The sequence below is a fragment of the Abramis brama genome, assembly GCF_963993115.1.
Source record: "Abramis brama genome assembly, chromosome: 22".
Classification (NCBI taxonomy): domain Eukaryota; kingdom Metazoa; phylum Chordata; class Actinopteri; order Cypriniformes; family Leuciscidae; genus Abramis; species Abramis brama.
Window position 1 is genome coordinate 7282955 of NC_139984.1, and position 20252 is coordinate 7303206.

The 20252-nt window shown below is 36.5% G+C and overlaps 1 protein-coding gene and 1 long non-coding RNA gene across 2 annotated transcripts; both read left to right on the plus strand.

Annotated features, from left to right (window-relative positions):
* Nucleotides 1-8477: 8477 nt before the first annotated feature.
* LOC311073556 (cadherin-like protein 26) lies at nucleotides 8478-15083 on the plus strand (the record flags this gene model as incomplete). The annotated part of the gene is made up of 8 exons (XM_084099415.1): nucleotides 8478-8498; nucleotides 8974-9090; nucleotides 9234-9389; nucleotides 12346-12528; nucleotides 12873-13001; nucleotides 14145-14373; nucleotides 14613-14863; nucleotides 15060-15083. 8 exons carry the CDS (start codon nucleotides 8478-8480, stop codon nucleotides 15081-15083), a joined length of 1110 nt encoding a protein of 369 aa, XP_083955541.1.
* Nucleotides 15084-16968: 1885 nt separating this feature from the next.
* LOC311073566 lies at nucleotides 16969-19944 on the plus strand. Its single transcript, XR_014604172.1, has 3 exons — nucleotides 16969-17087; nucleotides 18761-18880; nucleotides 19309-19944. It is a non-coding gene; the product is annotated as an uncharacterized lncRNA (long non-coding RNA).
* The last annotated feature ends 308 nt before the right edge of the window (nucleotides 19945-20252 follow it).

Below are 20252 nucleotides of genomic sequence, written 5' to 3' on the forward strand. Positions count from 1 at the left end.
GTTATTACCAGCAATCATGTGCTGTAGCTGTTTCAACTGAAATGAGCAGCAGTCTACTATTATCATACTACTATCATACTATTACATACTACTACTATTATACTACTATTATAGTACTATTATCAAGTAGGATGAATTATTACATGTGAGACTACAATAAGGTTGAGGCTAACATAAATAATGTATATTTCATGCTTGTAGATGTATTTGAGAGTAGTGAGGAGGCTGGGGAGAGAGAAAAGGAAGGGCAAAGTGAGGGAAATGAAGAGGAGTTGTCAGAGGACCCAGGACTGTGGCCAGAGAAGCTAACTGCTCAGCAGAGAGATACTCTAGTTTGCAGACTGGCTAGTCAAAGTGGAGACCTGACCAAAGTGGCACCCAAAGACAAGGACGGCAAAGCATTCCCTAGCTATCTTCAATACGTTAAGTCGGCCAATGGGCGGGAGAAGATTAGGTGGGACTGGCTGATTCACAGTGACAGTGCAAATGTTCTATTCTGTATCCCATGCCTTCTGTTCTCACATGAGCAGACTAGGCCATCTAAAAGTGCACTGAACAGCAAGGATGGACTTAAGTTGGCAGACATCAAATGGCAAAAAATGTATAGAAAGTTCCCTGAACATGAGACACACACTCCCCATAAGCAGTGCTATGTAAAATGGAAAAGCCTTCAGCACTCATTATTGGTAGCTACAGGAGTTGATGGGCACCTTCAAAAACAGTTCCAGACAGAAGCAGAGAAGCATACCAAGATCTTAGAGAGGCTTTTAGATGTAACTCTTTATTTAGCTTCAAGAAATCTTGCATTCAGAGGCAAAACCTCAAATTTGGATGATGTACATAATGGCAATTTTCTTGGAACTCTTGAGTTGTTGGCCCATGATCCCCTCTTACAAGAGCACTTAGAAAAAGTAAGGCAAAAAAAGAAAGGGTCACGTTTAACTCACTACCTAAGTCCAGACACCCAGAACGAGTTCATTGAGATCAGTGGCAAGAGAGTGCTCAACACTATCCTGAAAGAAAGAGAAGATGCAATATATTACTCTGTCATATGTGACTCAACACCAGACATATCTCATACAGAACAGAATGTGCTATTGATATGATATGTACATCAAGACAAAGAAGACAGTGGTGTTTGGAAGATAGTTGAGAGGTTTATTGAATTCAAAGATTTTCACAAAAAGACAGGCCAGGAAATTTCTGAAATGATTCTAGAAGTGTTGCAGTCCAATGGCATACATTTACAAGACTGTAGAGGACAAGGCTATGATAATGGAGCCAACATGTCTGGAAAGGTGAAAGGAGTACAAGCTCAGATTTTAAAAATCAATCCGCTTGCTACATTCTCTCCCTGTGCTTCCCACACCCTCAACCTGGTTGGTGTCCATGCAGCTGAGTCATGTCCAGAGGTTGCAACATTTTTTGGCTCTGTAAACCGTCTCTATAATCTTTTCAGTGCTAGCCCAGAGCGATGGGCAATCCTGAAAGAAAAGACAGGGTTCTCTCTTCATCATCTCTCTGACACTCGATGGAGTGCCCGCATTGCTGCAGTACGAGTTGTGGCAGTGCACTTGCCCTCCATCCTTGAGGCACTGGAATGTGTCTTAGCCACCTGCAGTTTAGCAAGTGAAGCCAAGTCTGAGGCAAATGGTTTGATAAGTTATTTCAAGACCTTTGATGCTATCGTCCTGCTCACTGTGTGGGTAAAGATTTTGCAGTGCATTAAAAACCGAAATGTAATTCTTCAGGCAGGAGATATTTCTCTGGATGTTCAGGCTGCAAACATCAAGGCACTACAAGAGGAAATGCAGGCTCTTCGTGATAGATGGGACTCACTGCTTGCAGAGGCCTCCCTAGTAGCGCAAACAATGGATGTCCCTGATCATTTTCGGACTGAAGAGAGACGGAAGCGCAAAAGGAAACGCATGCCTGATGAGATGACACAAGAAGATGCAACTACTGAAGACAGTGCAGAAAATGCATTCAGGAACAAAATATTTTTTGTTGCAATGGATAGCATCATCAGTGCATTGAGTGCCAGATTTCAGACCACAGCAAAGATATGTGAAACATTTGCACCTATTCTGAAGCTGACAGATATGACTGCAGAGCAGATAAAAGAAGCATGCCAGACACTGGCAAAAATGTATGACACAGATCTCTCAGAAAAATTTGAAAATGAAGTGCTACCCTTCCGCACCATTTATAATGCTACATTTTCAAAAACTCTGTCCTCTCTTGAGCTCCTCAATGCCATCTGGAAGATGCAGCTGCAGAGCATTTTTGGAGAGCTTTGCATTGTTTTAAGGATTTTCTGCACACTTCCTGTCACAGTTGCAGGAGGTGAACGGGCTTTCAGCAAGTTAGAACTGGTAAAAAACTACCTGAGATCAACAATGGGCCAGGATAGACTAAACAGCCTCGCCATTCTGTCAATTGAAAGCCAATTGGCCAAACAGTTGGACTTTACAGATCTCATCACTGATTTTGCAAACAAAAATACTCGTCAGTGGGGATTTACTGGGATGTAGATTACATCTCATTTGACTTTTTTTTTATTTTTTTATAGTTGACTTTTTTTTTTTCATTATGGCAGGCTTAGCTTATTTGATTGGTTTCTGAGGGTACAGTTGTCTCGTGTTCTCCTGTTCAAAAATAAATGTTTTTAATTTAAAACTTGCATCAGTATCATGGATCAAAATGTTAGTACACAAACCCGATGTAGCCTAAGGTTTAAAGGTATTTGAGCACAAGTAGGCCAAATGCATCAATTCAGGTGGTGAATGAAAGAACCAGTCATTACTATAATCTGATTTGATTATAGATTTAAACACTATTTATACTTGTTTATATTCAAATAATAAAAATAAAAAAAATTTCATTCAAAATTGAATTTTCATTTTGCTAACCCGCATCGTACAATGGCATGTGTAGGGGGCCCACTGACATTGAGAGTATACAGAGCCCAGAATTTGGTGCTACGCCCCTGCCCATCCCCCTTCTCTCTCCCACCTCGTTTCCTGTCATCTCTCTACTGTCCTGTCACAATAAAAGGAAAATCACCACAAAAAAAAAAAAACAATATATATAAAAAAAAGACAAAAACAGGTATTGTTCAAACTTCATGTATAACTTTAATGAAAGGTTTTAATCCACTTCAGATGTTGACTACTGTATAAAGTACAAAACATTTGCTGAACATATTTAATGTCAGCTATAGTTGCCAAAGCAATATTTCTCATTTTGGTTTACTTAGTTAAAGTAGCCTACAAAAATAACTAAAACTAAATAAACTAAAACTCAATAAAACTATAGACATATAAAACACACACAAAAATAATTCAAATTATGAACTAAAACTATAATAGTATATCAATGATAGTAAAATGGCACTGAGCCAGTCCCTGCCCTCCCTGATTTGAATATCCCCTCCTACACTATTGCTCTATGAGAAAGAAGGAAACTCAGACTCATTCACACTGGATTGTTTGACGATCTGCTTCAACATGAAGACCCTTGCTGTCAGTTTGCTCCTAGTGCTGGTGAGTTCAAGGTCTGTGTGATGTGATACAGCTTTAGCCATGTGTTTATGTTGCAGAAACTAAGTCTAGCACACTGTATAAAGTCAGGTCAAATCCAGGTTTATGTACAATGAGCTGAATAATGTTTGATTTCCATCGAATGATTAGCTGATGCGATTATTTGTCATGTGTCTTATAGTAAAAACTGTAGGTAGAGCATGCTTATTTAATTAGTTCTGTTGACTGGATACATGTTACCACTACTGGGCGTGGATGAAAGTGTCTTTCATTCCTGTATGTCTTTGAGATCTTGACACATGAACAAGAATGGTTTGAATTGTAAGTTCATGCCTTAAGGTACTCTCAAATATGCTTATTAGTAAAACTAATAATTATGTGAATTCAGTCAAATGTGCATTGGCTGTATCTGTTAAATATAGCATTTTATATAATCTGTACAGTTGCGAGCTTAATTTTTGAAGGTTTGACATGTCATTAAGGGAATGTCAAGCAGTGCAAGCGTATATGTCCTCAAGCAATGTTAGAAAGGGAAACATCACAGAAAGTTTGTTTTATTAATGTAAATGCTGGCCAAAAAAAAAAAAGTTAAATTATAAATAAAGGACATAATAAAGAATCCTTTATGCAACATCATTTACTCTTCACAAGTTCTCCTTTGGTGCAAATTATATTTTAATAACCCTGCATATGGCAATAAATGATTTTAATAAGCTTGTCAGAATCTTCTCAGCAAAATGTTTATATTTAAAGTAATCAAAGCAATTTGGGGACTGCTTTACAAATTTAAAACCATCTACAGTTTACAAAAAATCTAAGTTGTAAATAAAACAAAGATTATTGAAGTACGTTTTACAAGAAAATACTATTTCAGTATTCTTAACTTAAATTCATAATGTTACTTTGCCGTTTCTTGGTAATTGTTTGTGAAATTTACTAGCAATTTTGGAGTCAAGTCAAGTCACCTTTATTTATATAGCGCTTTTTACAATACAGATTGTATCAAAGCAGCTTCACAGTGATAACATGAAAATAATACAACAAAGTTTGTTTCTAGAAGACAATTGCGTCATCGTCCACCCTAAGTAAGGCAGATCAATAATATTGTTGAATATTAAAGTCCAACTGAAATCAAAATTGACCCTATTTACTTTGTTAGCGCATATTACTAGTCTTGTGGTGAAAAATTAATCCGTGCAATTAATTAATTACCATCGTAATCTTTAATCAAAGTCTGAAAAGTTACTTCCGGTCTGGAATGGCTTTCCTTCTCTGATGATGTCAGGGCTGCCAACCATAGACATAATAAATACATAGACGCCCTATTGGCCGCTGGATCGTACGTCAACGGCGCCGCCATACTGCGGAGGGCAACTTTCCCATACCTCTCATAACGAGAATTGAGAAAAATGCCAATTTAGTGTGCTGCTTGGGGCTTTACAAATCGCCACACAATTGAAAACAGGTCTCAGGGAATTACCTTTCACAAGCAAAACTGAAAATTTGTTCCTGGTTGTATTTCATTTACTATTTTTATTTTCAGAGGAGAAAGGCCGCGAAATTTAAAAATACTACTGTTATTGTGTCACGAAATGTAGTTTTAAGAGTTTTTCAGTCGACAATGTAGTTGTTTAAAGCTCAAATCTGTGGTCTATTTATAAAGATAGCGCCTTTTTAAAAATGTTATCTGGCGGTTTCGGAGTTGTGAGAGCCAGCGATCACCGGGTGCTCAGCGCTCATGTACCCCACCGAGAACAGCCTTGCCTCGGCTATAGTGCTTCTGACGTTCGCCGCTGGATCTGATGTCTTTAGTCTAGTGAGAATAATTCGTCTTGTGTATATCTAACGGGCGATCTTTGGTTTCATTAATCTATTATTTGTTCCTTGGCAGATTGTTTTGGCTGAGGGCAAAGTGAAGTTTCATAACTTTATATATTTAGGCTATTTGACTTTAACGGTGTAGCCCGCTGTATTTTTTACTGAATCGTTTACTTTATTTCTTGACTTGTATAGCTTCTTATACCTTTTAAAAACTGAAATTTAACAAAAAGAGACAGGGTTGCGTCATTTTATTTGATATAGCCTATGTAAGAATATTTTAAAATATATAAATTTACATTATTTATTATTGTTATTATAATAATATACCACTTGCGATTATCAATCTATTATAGTTATGCTGTTAAATTATTGTACTATTCATAGTAACTATTTAACTTATTTTTTATTGTCTATATTCTGTAATTGATATTTCATATTCTATTGCTATTATTATAGTATTATACATAAACTATATGCTATTATCAATATATTATTATTATTATATTAGTAGCCTACTTATGATATTATATAATTATACTTTTCATTACTATTTAATTTGCTGTATACTGTTTGTTTATTGTATTGACTAAACTATTATTAGCCTATTTCTCACTTTATTTTATATTTACTATTTGCATTGCACTGTAGTTGTACCATGTATTACCATAAAGGATCCATCAGTTATCTTTTTTATTGCTAAAATCGGGTCAATGACAGAATATGCTTTTCCCACAATAAGAAAACTTTATTTAATTTAATGTGAAAATTAAATTATATCTCAGTATGGGGGTGTTCACAATTCTTATCCAAGAATGAAAAACCAAATACATGACAACCCTGAGCTTTGGCCATTCCTTATTAAAAATAAATAAATTTTATAAGTCTAACTATCGAGATTTTAAATAACTAGAAATTGAACTTTTTTGTACACCACATACAAACCACTGAAATCGGTTGATAAATATATTTTTGGGGGGTTTTATACAGAAAAACCGCAGCTCACCTGTTTACTTGCATTTGATTACAGCGCAGTCTTGCCCTCCACAAAATGGCGGACGCGTTGACGGCCAATAGGGCGTCTATGTATTTATTATGTCTATGCTGCCAACTCTCACGCATTGAGCGTGAGACTCACGCAATTGACACTTTTCACACGCTCTCACGCCACACATCATTCACACGCTCTCACGCCACACACATTTTCTCACGCACAGAAAAATTGCGGAGCAGAGAGGTACTTTTGATATTAAACTAATTCTCAGCTCTTAGATTCCGTCAATTTTATTACGAAATTCAGACAAAAATACGTTTGGCGCTTGTAAATGTGACGTGACAGATCGCTGAGCGCCTCAGTTCAAGTGCACGTGAACCGATCATCACTTTTTTATTTAAAGATGCAGTACAATTTACCAAAAGTATACATAATATCGACCAATTAGTGTTTTTCAACCATGGAAAGAGGTCAATATAACAGCAGGAGAACAATTATGTCACATAACGTTACATTTACCTCAGGAAAGCCATTTAATGACCATGGGCCCTATCTTGCACCCAGCGCAATTGACTTTGTACACCGACGCATGTATCATTCCTATTTTGCACCCGCGCAAAGCGCGCTTTTCCCTCCACAGAAGCACGTCGCTAAACTAGGGAATGAACTTGCGCTCCCTGGGCGGTTCAGCGCAAAAAAGGAGGCGTGTTCCGGCGCAAACGTTCCTTCATGCTATTTTGCAGGTTTAGAAAACAATTGCGCCACTAACCAGGAAAAAATAGTTTAAAGTCAGTGGCGCGTTGCGCATGTTATTCATATGCTATTTTAAGGGCGCATGCTTGGCCATAATCAATGTAGTGTGTGCACAACGCGCATACTCTTTGATTCTCTCATCTACACATAAGCAGCAGTTTTCATTTTTGCAAATCATACATTATTACGATAGATAGATAGATAGATAGATAGATAGATAGATTTATTATAAAAGCATACATCTAGCTTACACATTTACCCAAATTATCATACGCCTTTTTAACCGAAGTTAATTTGGGTGGGTTTCTCCATCCCCAACGTCCCTGACGAGAGCGTTGCTCTCCTTGGCTGTGAACCGCTCCTGGCGCGCACCTGGCAAATCCGCCATTATAATAGGAATCCGCTTTAGAACAAAGCGCGCCTGCTCTTAAAGGGAATGTGAGATGATGCTCTGATTGGTTTATTTCACGTTACGCCCAAACCACACCTATGAATAATGAAGCTACTTCAGACCCATTTTAGATTTGTGCCTGGCGCAAGAGTCATTTATCCCGCCGGGAAAATAGCAACAGCGCCAAGACCCGCCCACAAAGTTACTTGCGCTTTGCGCTTTGACACTTGCGTTTCAGATCGTTAAAATAGGGCCCCATATGTTAATTGAATAGAAAAAATAGCTAGAGAGGAGATTTTGCTGAGCATTATATTACATTTTTATTATATTTTTACTTATGTCATTAAATAATTGTTATTATAACAAAAACTGCATTATATTTAATTTAATTTGTTATTTTAAACCTTTAAAAATACCAGCAGATTGGGCCCTCTATGTATTTACAGCATTAGGTGAGATTCTTTTTTAAAATAAAATTTAAAATAAACATGTAACCAAATCAATATTGAATCAAAATCGGACCAAATGTTACCAAATGTTTTGACAATCACAATTACACTTATTGTGATGCAATATTTGTTTTTACATATACACCCCCCCCCCCCCCCCCCCCCCCCAGTTGGCAGCCCTGTGATGTAGATTTGACGGCTTGGGTTGGGAAACGCTTAACCACTCCCCTCAAACCGCTTGTCTGTTATGAGCGAGAGATGGAGAGGAGGAGCGCTAGAGTAAAACCCTGCCCTCTGTTCAATATTCCTTTTCACTGGGAAATACGTCACAACACTGGAGAAAAGTCGTTTGCAACTTCCGGTTCACGCGGACTTTAAATGTCCCCAACTAAGCAAGCCAAAAGCCAAGGCGACAGTGGCAAGGAACCAAAACTCCATCAGTGACAGAATGGAGAAAAATAACTTTGGGAGAACCCAGGCTCAGTCGAGGGCCAGTTCTCCTCTGGCCAACGAGCGAACAATGTATGATTATGAGTGAATATTGTTGCAAAGTAAATCCTCACCAATTTATTACAGTGTTTCTATTCCACAAAAACATTTTAATTTGTTTCTTTGACTTTCACACGACATTACGACCTTAAGTCACAGGAACAATCCTCCTCGAGCAACCTTGGGTTATTGGCTTTTTTCAAGGAGAAGAACGTGGTAGTTCAAGGTTTGTTTCTTGAGGCCTTTAAACCTTTTCAAACCAAGCCATTTTGGGCAATAACCCACATTTTTAGCTGCTAGACTAAATCACCCCTCTATTAAGAATCACACTGACTTACTAAAATGAGATATCCATATCCTTTTCACAACACAAAATAACTGTTTCATCTAAATGTTTCATTCACAGTAGCTGCCTTTCATAAAGCCATATACTTTTGAGAACTTTTTACTTACACTACATTAGTTATGTGGTGTAAGTGTAATTAAAACTGTAATTATTTCAGCAACATTATTTATGACGACTTCTTTTTAACTCAGTTTACCTGGACCGTGTGTGTGTGGGCTGACGGGGGAAGACAGAAGCGCGCATGGATCTTTGATTCTTTCAATATCGAGGAAGAAAACCCTGGTCCATTTCCATATATCCTAGGCAAGGTGAGCAGAGTTAGAAAGAGTTACCTGTTTTGTCGTTCAATTCCATTTCATTTTTATAGGGTTTTTCACATTACATATGTGTACAAGTACTGGATTAGCATGATAATGTGAACACTTAAGTGTGCATGTTGTTTGTGTTTCAGATTGAATTGCATGAGACTTATTTAGTCAGATTCCAGCTAAAAGGTCAGGGTGTGGATTTAGAGCCAAAAGGTATTCTCAATATTGATAAAGAAGGTAATATTTCAGTATATGGAAAGGTGGACTTTGAAAATAAACAAGGAATTAAAGTTCTCAAAGTAAGTACTCCCTAATAAACAAATCACATTGAAAGTCATTTAAATACATTGCAAAAAAGGCTTGTACATTGACATGCGCTGGACTCAATTACAGTTGACATTTGAAGCAAAAGACACATCAACCAATGAAGTGGAGACAAGGCTCGGGGTTCATATCAAAATATTGGACATCAATGATCATGCTCCAAAATTTCAGCAGTCGGTCTATCAGGTGACTGTGGATGAGTCACATTCTCAAGGTAACCCAGTTTAGTTTGCCCTTTCACTAATTTATTTATGAAATTGTAAAATTAAATGACTAGTTCACCCACAACAAGGCATTTGACATGTTTTGGTAACACTTTAGAATACTGTTCCTTCATTAATGAATAATTACACAGGAACAAACGAGTAACGCATTATTAACATTCTAGTAACTACTATTAAATGTACAGTATGGAATTTTTCGCCACTAGGGGTCACTAACCTCTTTACAATAACAAAGGCGTAGTTTGATGACGCAACATTTGCTAAGAATTAAGGATCTTGTCATCAACGTCAAGCCGACCGATCTAATAATGTTTATGGATGACTGAATACAGATGCTTTTATCATGACTGTGATATGAAGCAGTTCGGGATTGCTAAGAGACAGCTATCAGCTCCACACGTGACGCGATCCCGCGGATATAACAGTTAAAAGGAATATGGACATTTCATTCTACCGAACTACACGCAAGTGCAGAATTACAACTCACAGGTCAGTTTATTAGACAAATTAAACTTGTGAGGTAACGCAGCGCTGTTTCACTTGGTCCAACATTACACTATCACACTAAACTGCATTTGAATGTGTTGAAATGTATGTGTTAGTCTGTCTGTATGAGACTAGCAGTAAGCTAGATCAACATTAGAATAACATACAGATCATATTCTGACATTTTATCATTGTTGAACTATATAACATCGATTAGTTTTATGTAAATGTGCTCACCTGTTTAATAAAGTACATGTAAGTTAGGAAAGGTCGAAGTCTCGGACGTGGAGCTCTCGTTTATATACTGTCTATGGGAGCTCTCGGCATCTCGAAAAAACGGGACGTTTCTCGAATTAAATTACAAATTTCTCCTGGTTTGAAAGTTGCTGGAAACAGTCGGGATAATGTAAGTACACAACTAAAAAAAATATATAACTTAGATCTAGTGATTTTTGCTATTTTTAAAGCAAAAAAGTTACATATTGTGCCTTTAACTAACAAGAAACTCTGATTAACAAATTAGTAAGTAATAGCGCTCAGATGAATGCAGTAGTTCATTATTAGCTAATCAATAACTACTATTTTTTCATACCTCCCAGAGAACTACTATCTACAGGTTCATAATTAACATGAATAATGCATAATTTATAATAAAAGGTAATGGTAACCCACTAGTAATGACTCAAGTATTACTACATCATTCTAAAGGAACTACTAATTATTTGGATCAGTATTCTAAAGTGAAAAACATGATAACTACCTAATATTGACTGAAGTCATTGTAAGCTTTTGAGATTTTTGTAAGGTTTTGAATAGCAATTCCTTCCAGTGGATTTGGTAACACTTTAGTCATTACTAGTGTGTTCCCATGATCTTCACTTTAGAATACTGATTCAAATAATTAGTAGTTCCTTTAGAAGGATGTAGTAACACTTGATTAATTACTAATGAGTTATCATTACCTTATTATATATTATGCATTATTAATATTAATTATGAACCTGTATATAGTAGTTCTTAGTAGTCTTCAGTGAGGTATGAAAAATAGTAGTTACTGATTAGCTAATAGTGAACTACCACATTCGACTGAACGCTATGACTTACTAATTCGTTAATCAGAGTTTCTTGTTAGTTAATAGTAGTTACTACAATGTTAATAGTGCATTACTCATTCGTTCCTGTGTAGTTATTCATTAGTGAAGGAACAGTATTCTAAAGTGTTACCCGTTTTTTTATGTCGTTGCAGACCACTATATATATTTTCTCATTTTCTCATTTTTTTATATACAATCAAATTTCAAATTAATTTGAGCATTGTAACTAAGTTATTACAAGATATGAGAGCAAGATTTTTAATGAATAAACAACTTATTTTGGTCGGATTCTCACGCCCAGCTATTGTTAAAGATACTTATTATAAAGTGTAAAGTTCTATTTCCTAAATGCAATGACCAAGGATATTAAACAGATAGGACTGGATTCTGTAATACAGCAGTAAAAACAGCATACAGGTTTGAAACAACATAAGGGTGAATAAATAAGGACTGGGTGAAATATTCTTAAATATTGAATAAATTCTTTGAGGGTGAAGAACTTACTTTACATTCATCTAGCACTTTTTTTCTAGGTGAAACAGTAGTGACAGTACTGGCATCTGATGAAGATGATTCAAGAACAAACAATGGAACATTTGATTTAACAATCAAGTCTGTCACACCAACACCAGATAATGTTACATTTTATATTCAGCAGCAAAAAGATGTAAATGAGCAACAGCAACAATTCGGGAAAGTTTATTTTAATGGGTGTTTGAACTATGAGGTAAGAAACTAATTTCTTTCATTGGTAATAATAAGCTACTTTTGTACCTTTACCTGTTTGGCATGCATTGCTTTTTGTGCTTTATAAATATTTCTCAATTCCTACACAAGAAATCTTCTACTAAGTTCATATTTTCCAGAAAGCTCAGAAATATACAATCCTGGTTGAAGCAAAGGACAAAGGGGAAAAGATACAATTATCAAGTACAAGTACAGTAATAATCAATATTTTGGACAAAAACAACAATCTTCCAGAGTTCTCTGGCAAAACAGTAGGTTTCATATTGGACTGGAAGTTTCCAAGTTTTGATGCTTGTTATTTTTGTTTTATTTTTTATTTTATTTTTATGGTAAGCATATTGTTCTATAAAACCCAACCAAATATTTGACTTGTGTTTCAGGGACCTGGGAAGGTCAAGGAGCGTGAAACTGGGGTTGAAGTTCTTCGACTGCAAGTAACAGACAAAGACACCCGTGGTTCAGAAGCCTGGAAAGCCAAATACACTATCCATGGAGATAAAAAAGAGCAGTTCAAAATTGAAACAGACCCTAAAACAAACGAGGGGATTTTAACAGTTGTTAAGGTAGGCATATGATTGACATTTTTATTGTGTAAGTCAGCGTGCCCAAAGGTTGAGTCAGTGTTGCTGGTTTAGGCTGGTTATGATGCTCAAACAAACAGAGAAAATGTTTTGATTGCGCCAGAACCAGTTTGCACTGAAATACCTTGTCGTTATATTGTTGCCTCTGCTGGGATTGGAGCTATTAAGATATGAAAATATGTATGCATACATTCATGTTGACACTTCTCTGATCTCTCTTTATTTTTCGGCTCATTCCAAACACCTAGCAAATGGACTACGAGGAGCAAACATACCAAAGTCTATTCATCAGTGTGCAGAACGAACTTCCTTACTTTTCATGTAAGGTCAAAAAGCAAGTAGAGAATGCCAAATGGGAGGTCGACGTTATACCCCAAAACTCTGGCATGAGTGTTGAAAACCTCTATAATACCATTCCAGTGACCATTTATGTTGAAGATGTCAACGACCCTCCGGTATTTATACCCCCTGTTAAACACGTTCACATAATGGTGAACATAGCAGCAGGAACAAGTCTCACAACCTTCACTGCTAAAGACATGGATGGAAGCCATATAAACACATTTAAGTATGAGAAGCTAATAATATGTGTAAAACTAATGCCACTGTAGTTTATTGGAGGTACAGGATCACATATACTGTAAACACAGGTGAATTCATCTGGTGTTTGTTTGGTTCTCAGATTTGTTAAAGGTGAAGATATTGATGGATGGATAACTGTTGATGCAAAGACTGGACGAGTATCCACGAATAAAATTCTGGACAGAGAGTCGCCGTTTGGGATAAACAGCACCTATAGAGCAACCCTATATGCTGTGGATGATGGTAAGATGATGGTTTTTAAAGAAATGAATACTTTTATTCAGCAAAGATGCATTCAATTGATCCAAAGTGACAGTAAAGACATTTTTGTTACTAAAGATTTCTATTTCAAATAAATGCTGTTCTTTTGAACTTTTCATCAAAGAATCCTGAAAAAGTTATCACTGTTTCCACAAAAATATTAGGCAGCACAACGGTTTTCAACATTGATAATAATCAGAAATGTTTCATATTAGAATGATTTCTGAAGGATCATGTGACACTGAAGACTGGAGAAATGATGCTGCAATTACAGCTTTGCATCACAGGGATAAATTGGAATATTACTGCACAATGCTACTGCTTTTACTGTATTTCTGAACGAATAAACGTAGCCTTGGTGAGCATAACAGATTTAAGAGAAATCTGACTGACCACAAACTTTTCAACAGTAGTGTACTTCTAACTATTATAGATATTCTCATATTCTGAAGTATACCTGGACAAAGAAGTTATTTTATTTTATTTACAAAATTATTTACAAATTTAATTTAATTAAGTAATTAACCACACAGAGTCCAACATTAACATCTGTTTAGCGGAAAATGCATGAAAAAAAAAAGCTAGCCAGTTAGTCTTGTGTAACCAGACTTACGATAATGGCATAAAGTCAGTTTCAGAAATGTTAGGGTGATAAAACTGTCCTCTTATCATAATGAAGAAAGCTAAACTCATGAATGATCATGGATGGCATTATCATGTTTTGTACCGTTCTGTTTACCCCATGTCTCCGATTGGCAGGTGTCCCACCGCTGACAGGCACTGGAACTCTATTTATTCACCTGAATGATCAAAATGATAACGTACCAATGCTGGAAGTGAACACAGTCAACATGTGCCTGGATACAGAGCCCACAGTGGCCAATATCACAGCTGTAGACCTGGACCTTCCTCCATACAGTTCACCTTTCCACTATGAGCTTTTAGGAGATGTTAAGGACAAATGGAGAGTTGAACCAACCTATGGTAATGTCACCTTCTACTTCACTCACCCCAGTCCACCCACAATTCCTCACTTAATGTCCTGTTTCAATCTGGAAAAAACATCACAGAAGAAAAATAAGTTATGAACAGTGTTATGTTATGTTACTCTAGGCAAATAATGCCAGAGATCTCTTAGAAAGACAGCACTCTTCCACCACCTCTTTGAGGTTGTGTTTCTGTATCTTTCAGCAGTAATACTAACACATATTTTTCTCTCGAAGGCACAACGGTGAGTCTTGTAAAAGAACACAGTGTGTATTCAGGTCATCACCTCCTCCAGATCAAAATATCAGACCAGCAGGGATTGTCCTCCATCCAAAACCTGTCGGTCACAGTGTGTAACTGCTCTATCGCTCCCGACTGCCATGTCAGGATGACTCGGATGGCTCAAATGGGACCTGCTGCAGCCTGGATCGTTGTTCTTACAGTTCTGATCTTCATAGGTAATGTAGTGATTTACAATGTTTTGATGGTATTAACAGTCCTAATAGATGATGAAGGATTTTGCAAACAGTTTCATAATACTAAAAACCCATCCTTCTGTACAAGTCAATCCAACCATTAAAGGTGTGGTAAAACAACAACAAAAAATTATGTGGAAACCTATTGAAACGGGTTTTTGAATGACATATGCTTTTGAGAATTACATTTTTATTTTATTGTTCCAGACCGCCAAAGATGGTGAATCATAGTGGAAAAGTTTGTGCACTAGCGTACACTTATGAGAATCTCATGTTGATCCAGTTACACGTGACTCTAATCAATGACATACCTGTCACGCTTTGGCTGACGAAGCAGACGGACAAAGCTTGATTCCAAAATATGACAAAGCTTTAATGTACACAGGCAGGTGAACAGGACGCAACAGCGTTTATAACATAGACACCAACAATAACCGACAAGGGACTGAACTGAACGGTCTGCTTTGTCATTCTCACAAAATTATCTTGCTCAATTGAGCACAGATTGTTCGGCAATCCCCGCGGGGTTTCATCTGCATGGATTTATCTGACTTAAAGGACTGATTTGTTATTCAGGGTCTCTCATCAGGGGAATATCCAACAGTATTGAGGTGAATATTAGTAGAACTTTTAAAGGTGAACTAAGTAACTTTTTTTACCTTAACTGAACAGCTTTGGAGTCATTGGAATGGTTATATTACTTATTTCGGGTTGAATGGTGGTCGTTTCGCACCCCCCTGGTGCCCGTGAGCGGAAAATACGCACTTGCAACTTTGAGCCGGCGGGCCACCGGCCGCCGCGTCAGGAAGTCTCGCGTGATATCAGGTCTCGCGATGTAAACAATTGCTTTACGGCCAAAAGAAATCTGCTAAAATGCTGTCATTATTGCGCTCCCTCACGCTGTCCGAACCCGAATGAAGAAGACGTTTTAAAGAATGTCCCATCTGCTTTGATGTCGTTGATCTATAGCCTCTGGCGTCTGAGAATCACCAACGAGTTTTTACAACAGTGTTGTCAAATATCTATTCCGAAGCTGTGGGGGGAGCTCTAGAGAGAAACCTGCGAGCAAAAAGCGAGAATACAGCGAAGAAATCCCGAAGCTACTGAGTGCTGCTTTAAGTCAACCAGGGTATTCATTATCGCATGGTGTTTGTATGTGATTTCTAGGCCTAATCTTGAAGGATTAGTTCACCTCAAAATGAAAATTTCCTGATAATTTACTCACCCCAATGCCATCCAAGATGTCCATGTCTTTCTTTCTTCAGTGGAAAAGAAATTAAGTTTTTTGAGGAAAACATTTCAGGATTTTTCTCTACACAATGGAGTTGAATGGCAACCAGAATGTTGAAGTTCAAATCAATGCCGTTTCAAAGGGCTCTGCACGATCCCAACTGAGGAATAGGGTCTTATCTAGCGAAACGATCGGTCATTTAAAAAAAAAAAAAAAAATGTATATACTTTTTAACCACAATTGTTGGTCTTTTGCTGGTCTGCGACGCGCCACATATTACGTAATCACGTTGGAAAGGTCACGCGTCACGTTATCTTTCTAAGTTATTTGTCTGTGTACTCCGGTTCAAAAAGGTAGGGAAGGGCGAAAAATTCAATCTCATTTTCTCTTCCAACTTCAAAATCGTCCGACATCTTTGTTTTAATTTATTATTATTATTTTCATCTTTCTTTTCGTGATCTTTCCAACGTGCCCTAGCTCACGTGTGGCCAGATCTCCTGCTATATGCTTATCCTCCTCTTCCACTGATCTGGGCGGTCCTGAGACATGTGCAGGAGAGACAGCACAGGCTAATACTAATAGCTTCCTACTGTCCAACAATGTGTTTGTTCAGTCTCCTGTTAACCCTTACAACTGCTCCACCTCATCCATTGCTGGTTCAGAGAGTTATTGTCTCAGATGGATGGGACAATATGGCACCCATTTCCAGAGAGATTGAAGTTGTGTGTCTGGACCTGGAGCTCTGGTACTGACTAAATCAATGCAAGATTCTCTGTATGGTACATAAACACTCAACCTTTCCACTATGACTAACCATTTCTGGCGGTCTTTAACTGTTAATCGAACCACGGTTGAACCAAGGTAAACATAAATTATCTCGTTCAGGCATGTGCTTGATGGTCCTTCTGATCTCCTGCAAGGCAGAAAGAAAATTGATTGAAATGGACGATGGAATTGGTCATCTCATCAAAACAAATACGGAAAATCCAGGAACAGACTGCGTGGTAATTTCATCACACAACCCACAGTAGCGGCCCTTCAGTAATATTTGAATTGGTGCATTTTATTCAGTTTTAGGCAACACTAGGCATGTGCCGGTATCAAATTTTCATGCTGCGATTAATTGATTGAGCTTTTATCACGGTATACGGTATTATCACGATATTTTAATTGCTCAAGAGAAACGGATGTATTGGGGGAGGGATGTAGAAAAAAAACAACTTGCATCACAATAGGTGTAATTGTGATTGTCAAAACATTTGGTAACTAAACAGAATTTTACACAATTTTCACAATTTCAATTCAGTTCTTGGGATTTGATTTCAATCTTGATTCAATATTGACTCTTTGGATAAATATTAGGTAGGCTATAGTAGATAGCCTACATGTTAATTTTTCTCAAGAAAAAATATATCTCACATAATGCTGTAAACATACAGAGAGCCCTGTCAGCTGGTATTATTAAAGGTTAAAAATTAACAAATTAAATTAAATATAATTTGGTTTTCATTATAATAACAATTATGACACAAGTAAAAATATAATACAAATGTAATATAGTGCACATATTTAGCAAAATACTCCACTCTATAGCTATTTTTTCTAGTCAGCTAACATGTTGGTCATTAAATGGCTTTCCTGAGGTAAATGTAACGTTCTGTGACATTGTTCACCTGCAGTTTTATTGACCTCTTTCCGTGGTTGAAAAACACTGATTGATCGATATTATGTATGAGGCATAAATACTTTTCGGTAAGTTGTACTGTATCTTTAAATAAAAAGTAACAGATTATCGGTTTACTTGAACTGAGGCGCTACAGCGATCGGTCACGTCACATTTACAAGCGCCAAAACGGTATTTATTGTCTGAATTTCGTAATAAAATGGACACAGAACCTGAGAGCTGAGAATTGTTTTCATATCAAAAGTAACCTGCTCTGTCTAGTCTGTGGGGTGTCAGTGTCCTCTTTGCTCCGTGATTTTTTTGTAAAGTTTTGTATAAAGCGTGTGAAAAGTGTAAATTGCGTGAGTCTCACACTGAATGCGTAGAGTTGGCAGCCCTGCTTTTAGAAGGGGGATAAATCGTCGGCAGTCCTCCTTCCGCCGTGCTTCTCCATGTGAGGATTCATTACATTAGACTAGAGTGCGCACTGCACTGCATTCACACAGTGCTTCATGTGGGGATTGTTTACATCAGAGTGCGCACGTGTTTCGCGCAGCATATACGCAGTGTTTGTTTAAGCGGTTTGATGGAAAATAAGCTAATGCGCGTTCTATAAAACATTGTAAAGGTTTTTGTCATTTTTGGTAAATTTAATATGTCCTTGCTGAATAAAAGTAGTAATTTCTTTCAAATTAACCCAAAACTTTTGAAAAGTACTTGATGTGACATTTTTTGACAAGATTGAAATGATGCATAGTTCTTGCTATTTGAAGAATATAATTACAGTAACGTGATATGTGTAAGAAGCACTGTAAAATAACATGTTACCACATTAACTTTATAGATTTGTAAATGCTGTAAAAACTATTGTTCATAGTACATGCTACCTAATTCATTAACAAATAATAATTAACCGAACCTTATTGTAAAGTGCAAAATATTGATAAGTGTAACTCATATTTACATAAAACATTCATTGTTGCCTTGAATGATTGTTTTAATTTAAATCATCAGGTTGTCTTCAGAAAGGTTCCTTCCAGTATAGGCATTCAGAAAACAGCTTCTTCTAACGTAAATACCAGCTTTAAGTTGTCTACAAATGTAAATTCAAGCCACAAGATCACATCACAAACTGTGAGTAAAACTCTTCATGTTTGTCTTTGGGGTTAATTAGAGCATTCTAGGAAATAATATTTATCTTTCAAAATTATTTCAAACATAAATAATATCATCTAACATTTCCTTTTCCATTATGCATGTTATGTGTATGATTAATTGTTCATGAGTAATTCAATCTGAAAAAATATTTTCAGTATATATATATTATTTTATAGTTTTATTTAAAAAATACAAAATTTTAATAAAAATTTAATAAAAAATAAAATTGAACTATTAAAAGTAGTTCAATTTTATTTCTACTCCTTTATTTCTATTCCTGTTTTATATCATATACAGGAGATGTAACTTTTTTTTAAATATCTTTTTGCTTCAAAATTTCCAGGTGATACATAAAACACTGGAGGTGTTTTCATTGCGCTTTCCTTCCCCCTTCTTCTCTATAGAAACTACTTGCTCTCCAAACCCGTGATGAGGAGTTTGTTGTTTATGAGCCGCACTGCTACGCGGATGAAGGACAAGCTATGGACAATGCTGAACTGGATGCACTCTCTATTCCAGAGAATGACTTTCATCCAGAGATGCTTATCAACAGTGTTGGGAAGGACACTTTCAAAACGTATTCCGTTACAGAATACAGAAAACATGCCCAAAAATGTAATTTGTAACGTATTCAGTTATATTCTGAATACTTGGATTACTTCCACATTGAATTGCATTTTATAAGTGTCGGCCATCAAATCCTGCTTAATAAACGGGCCTATTCTTGTGGGGTGGGGGTGCGATGATGGGGGCGCGGCTGTACCACAAACACATACACAATATTTGTATTTCAAATCCAGAAGTTATCAGCAACTTTTATTTTAAAAAAGTTTTGTCACCGGTGCAATTCTCTTTGTAGCCTACACATATACACTCTTTAATAGACGTATTCAAGATTAAACAATTTAAACAATGTATTAATCAATGCATTACTTCTATATAGATTATATATTAAGTTGTTCAAGCAAGTGGTAACATTTAACTATGTAGGCTCCTTATATTTAAATCGCAAACATTTTAAATTAAAACTTAAAATTGACAAAAACAGCTGACTATCATGCCTTTTCTTTTGCATTTAAATTTAAATACAACAAATCTTGCATGCCACAAATAACTTGTTTTTCAACCTTCATGAATCAGACGAGTGTTGTTCATTATTTCGCCTTGTTGAGGGTAAACTGTAGTTTTCATTGCTTTACCCCGGTCTTAAAGTAAAAAGATGACTGTGAAAAAAAAAAGAAGCAGTATTTAATTAAATACATTTATGGTGGTATTACTACATTTTATTTAATTAAATGCATTTATGGTTAAATTACTACATTTTCAGCTCAATCTGTGTTCATTTTGA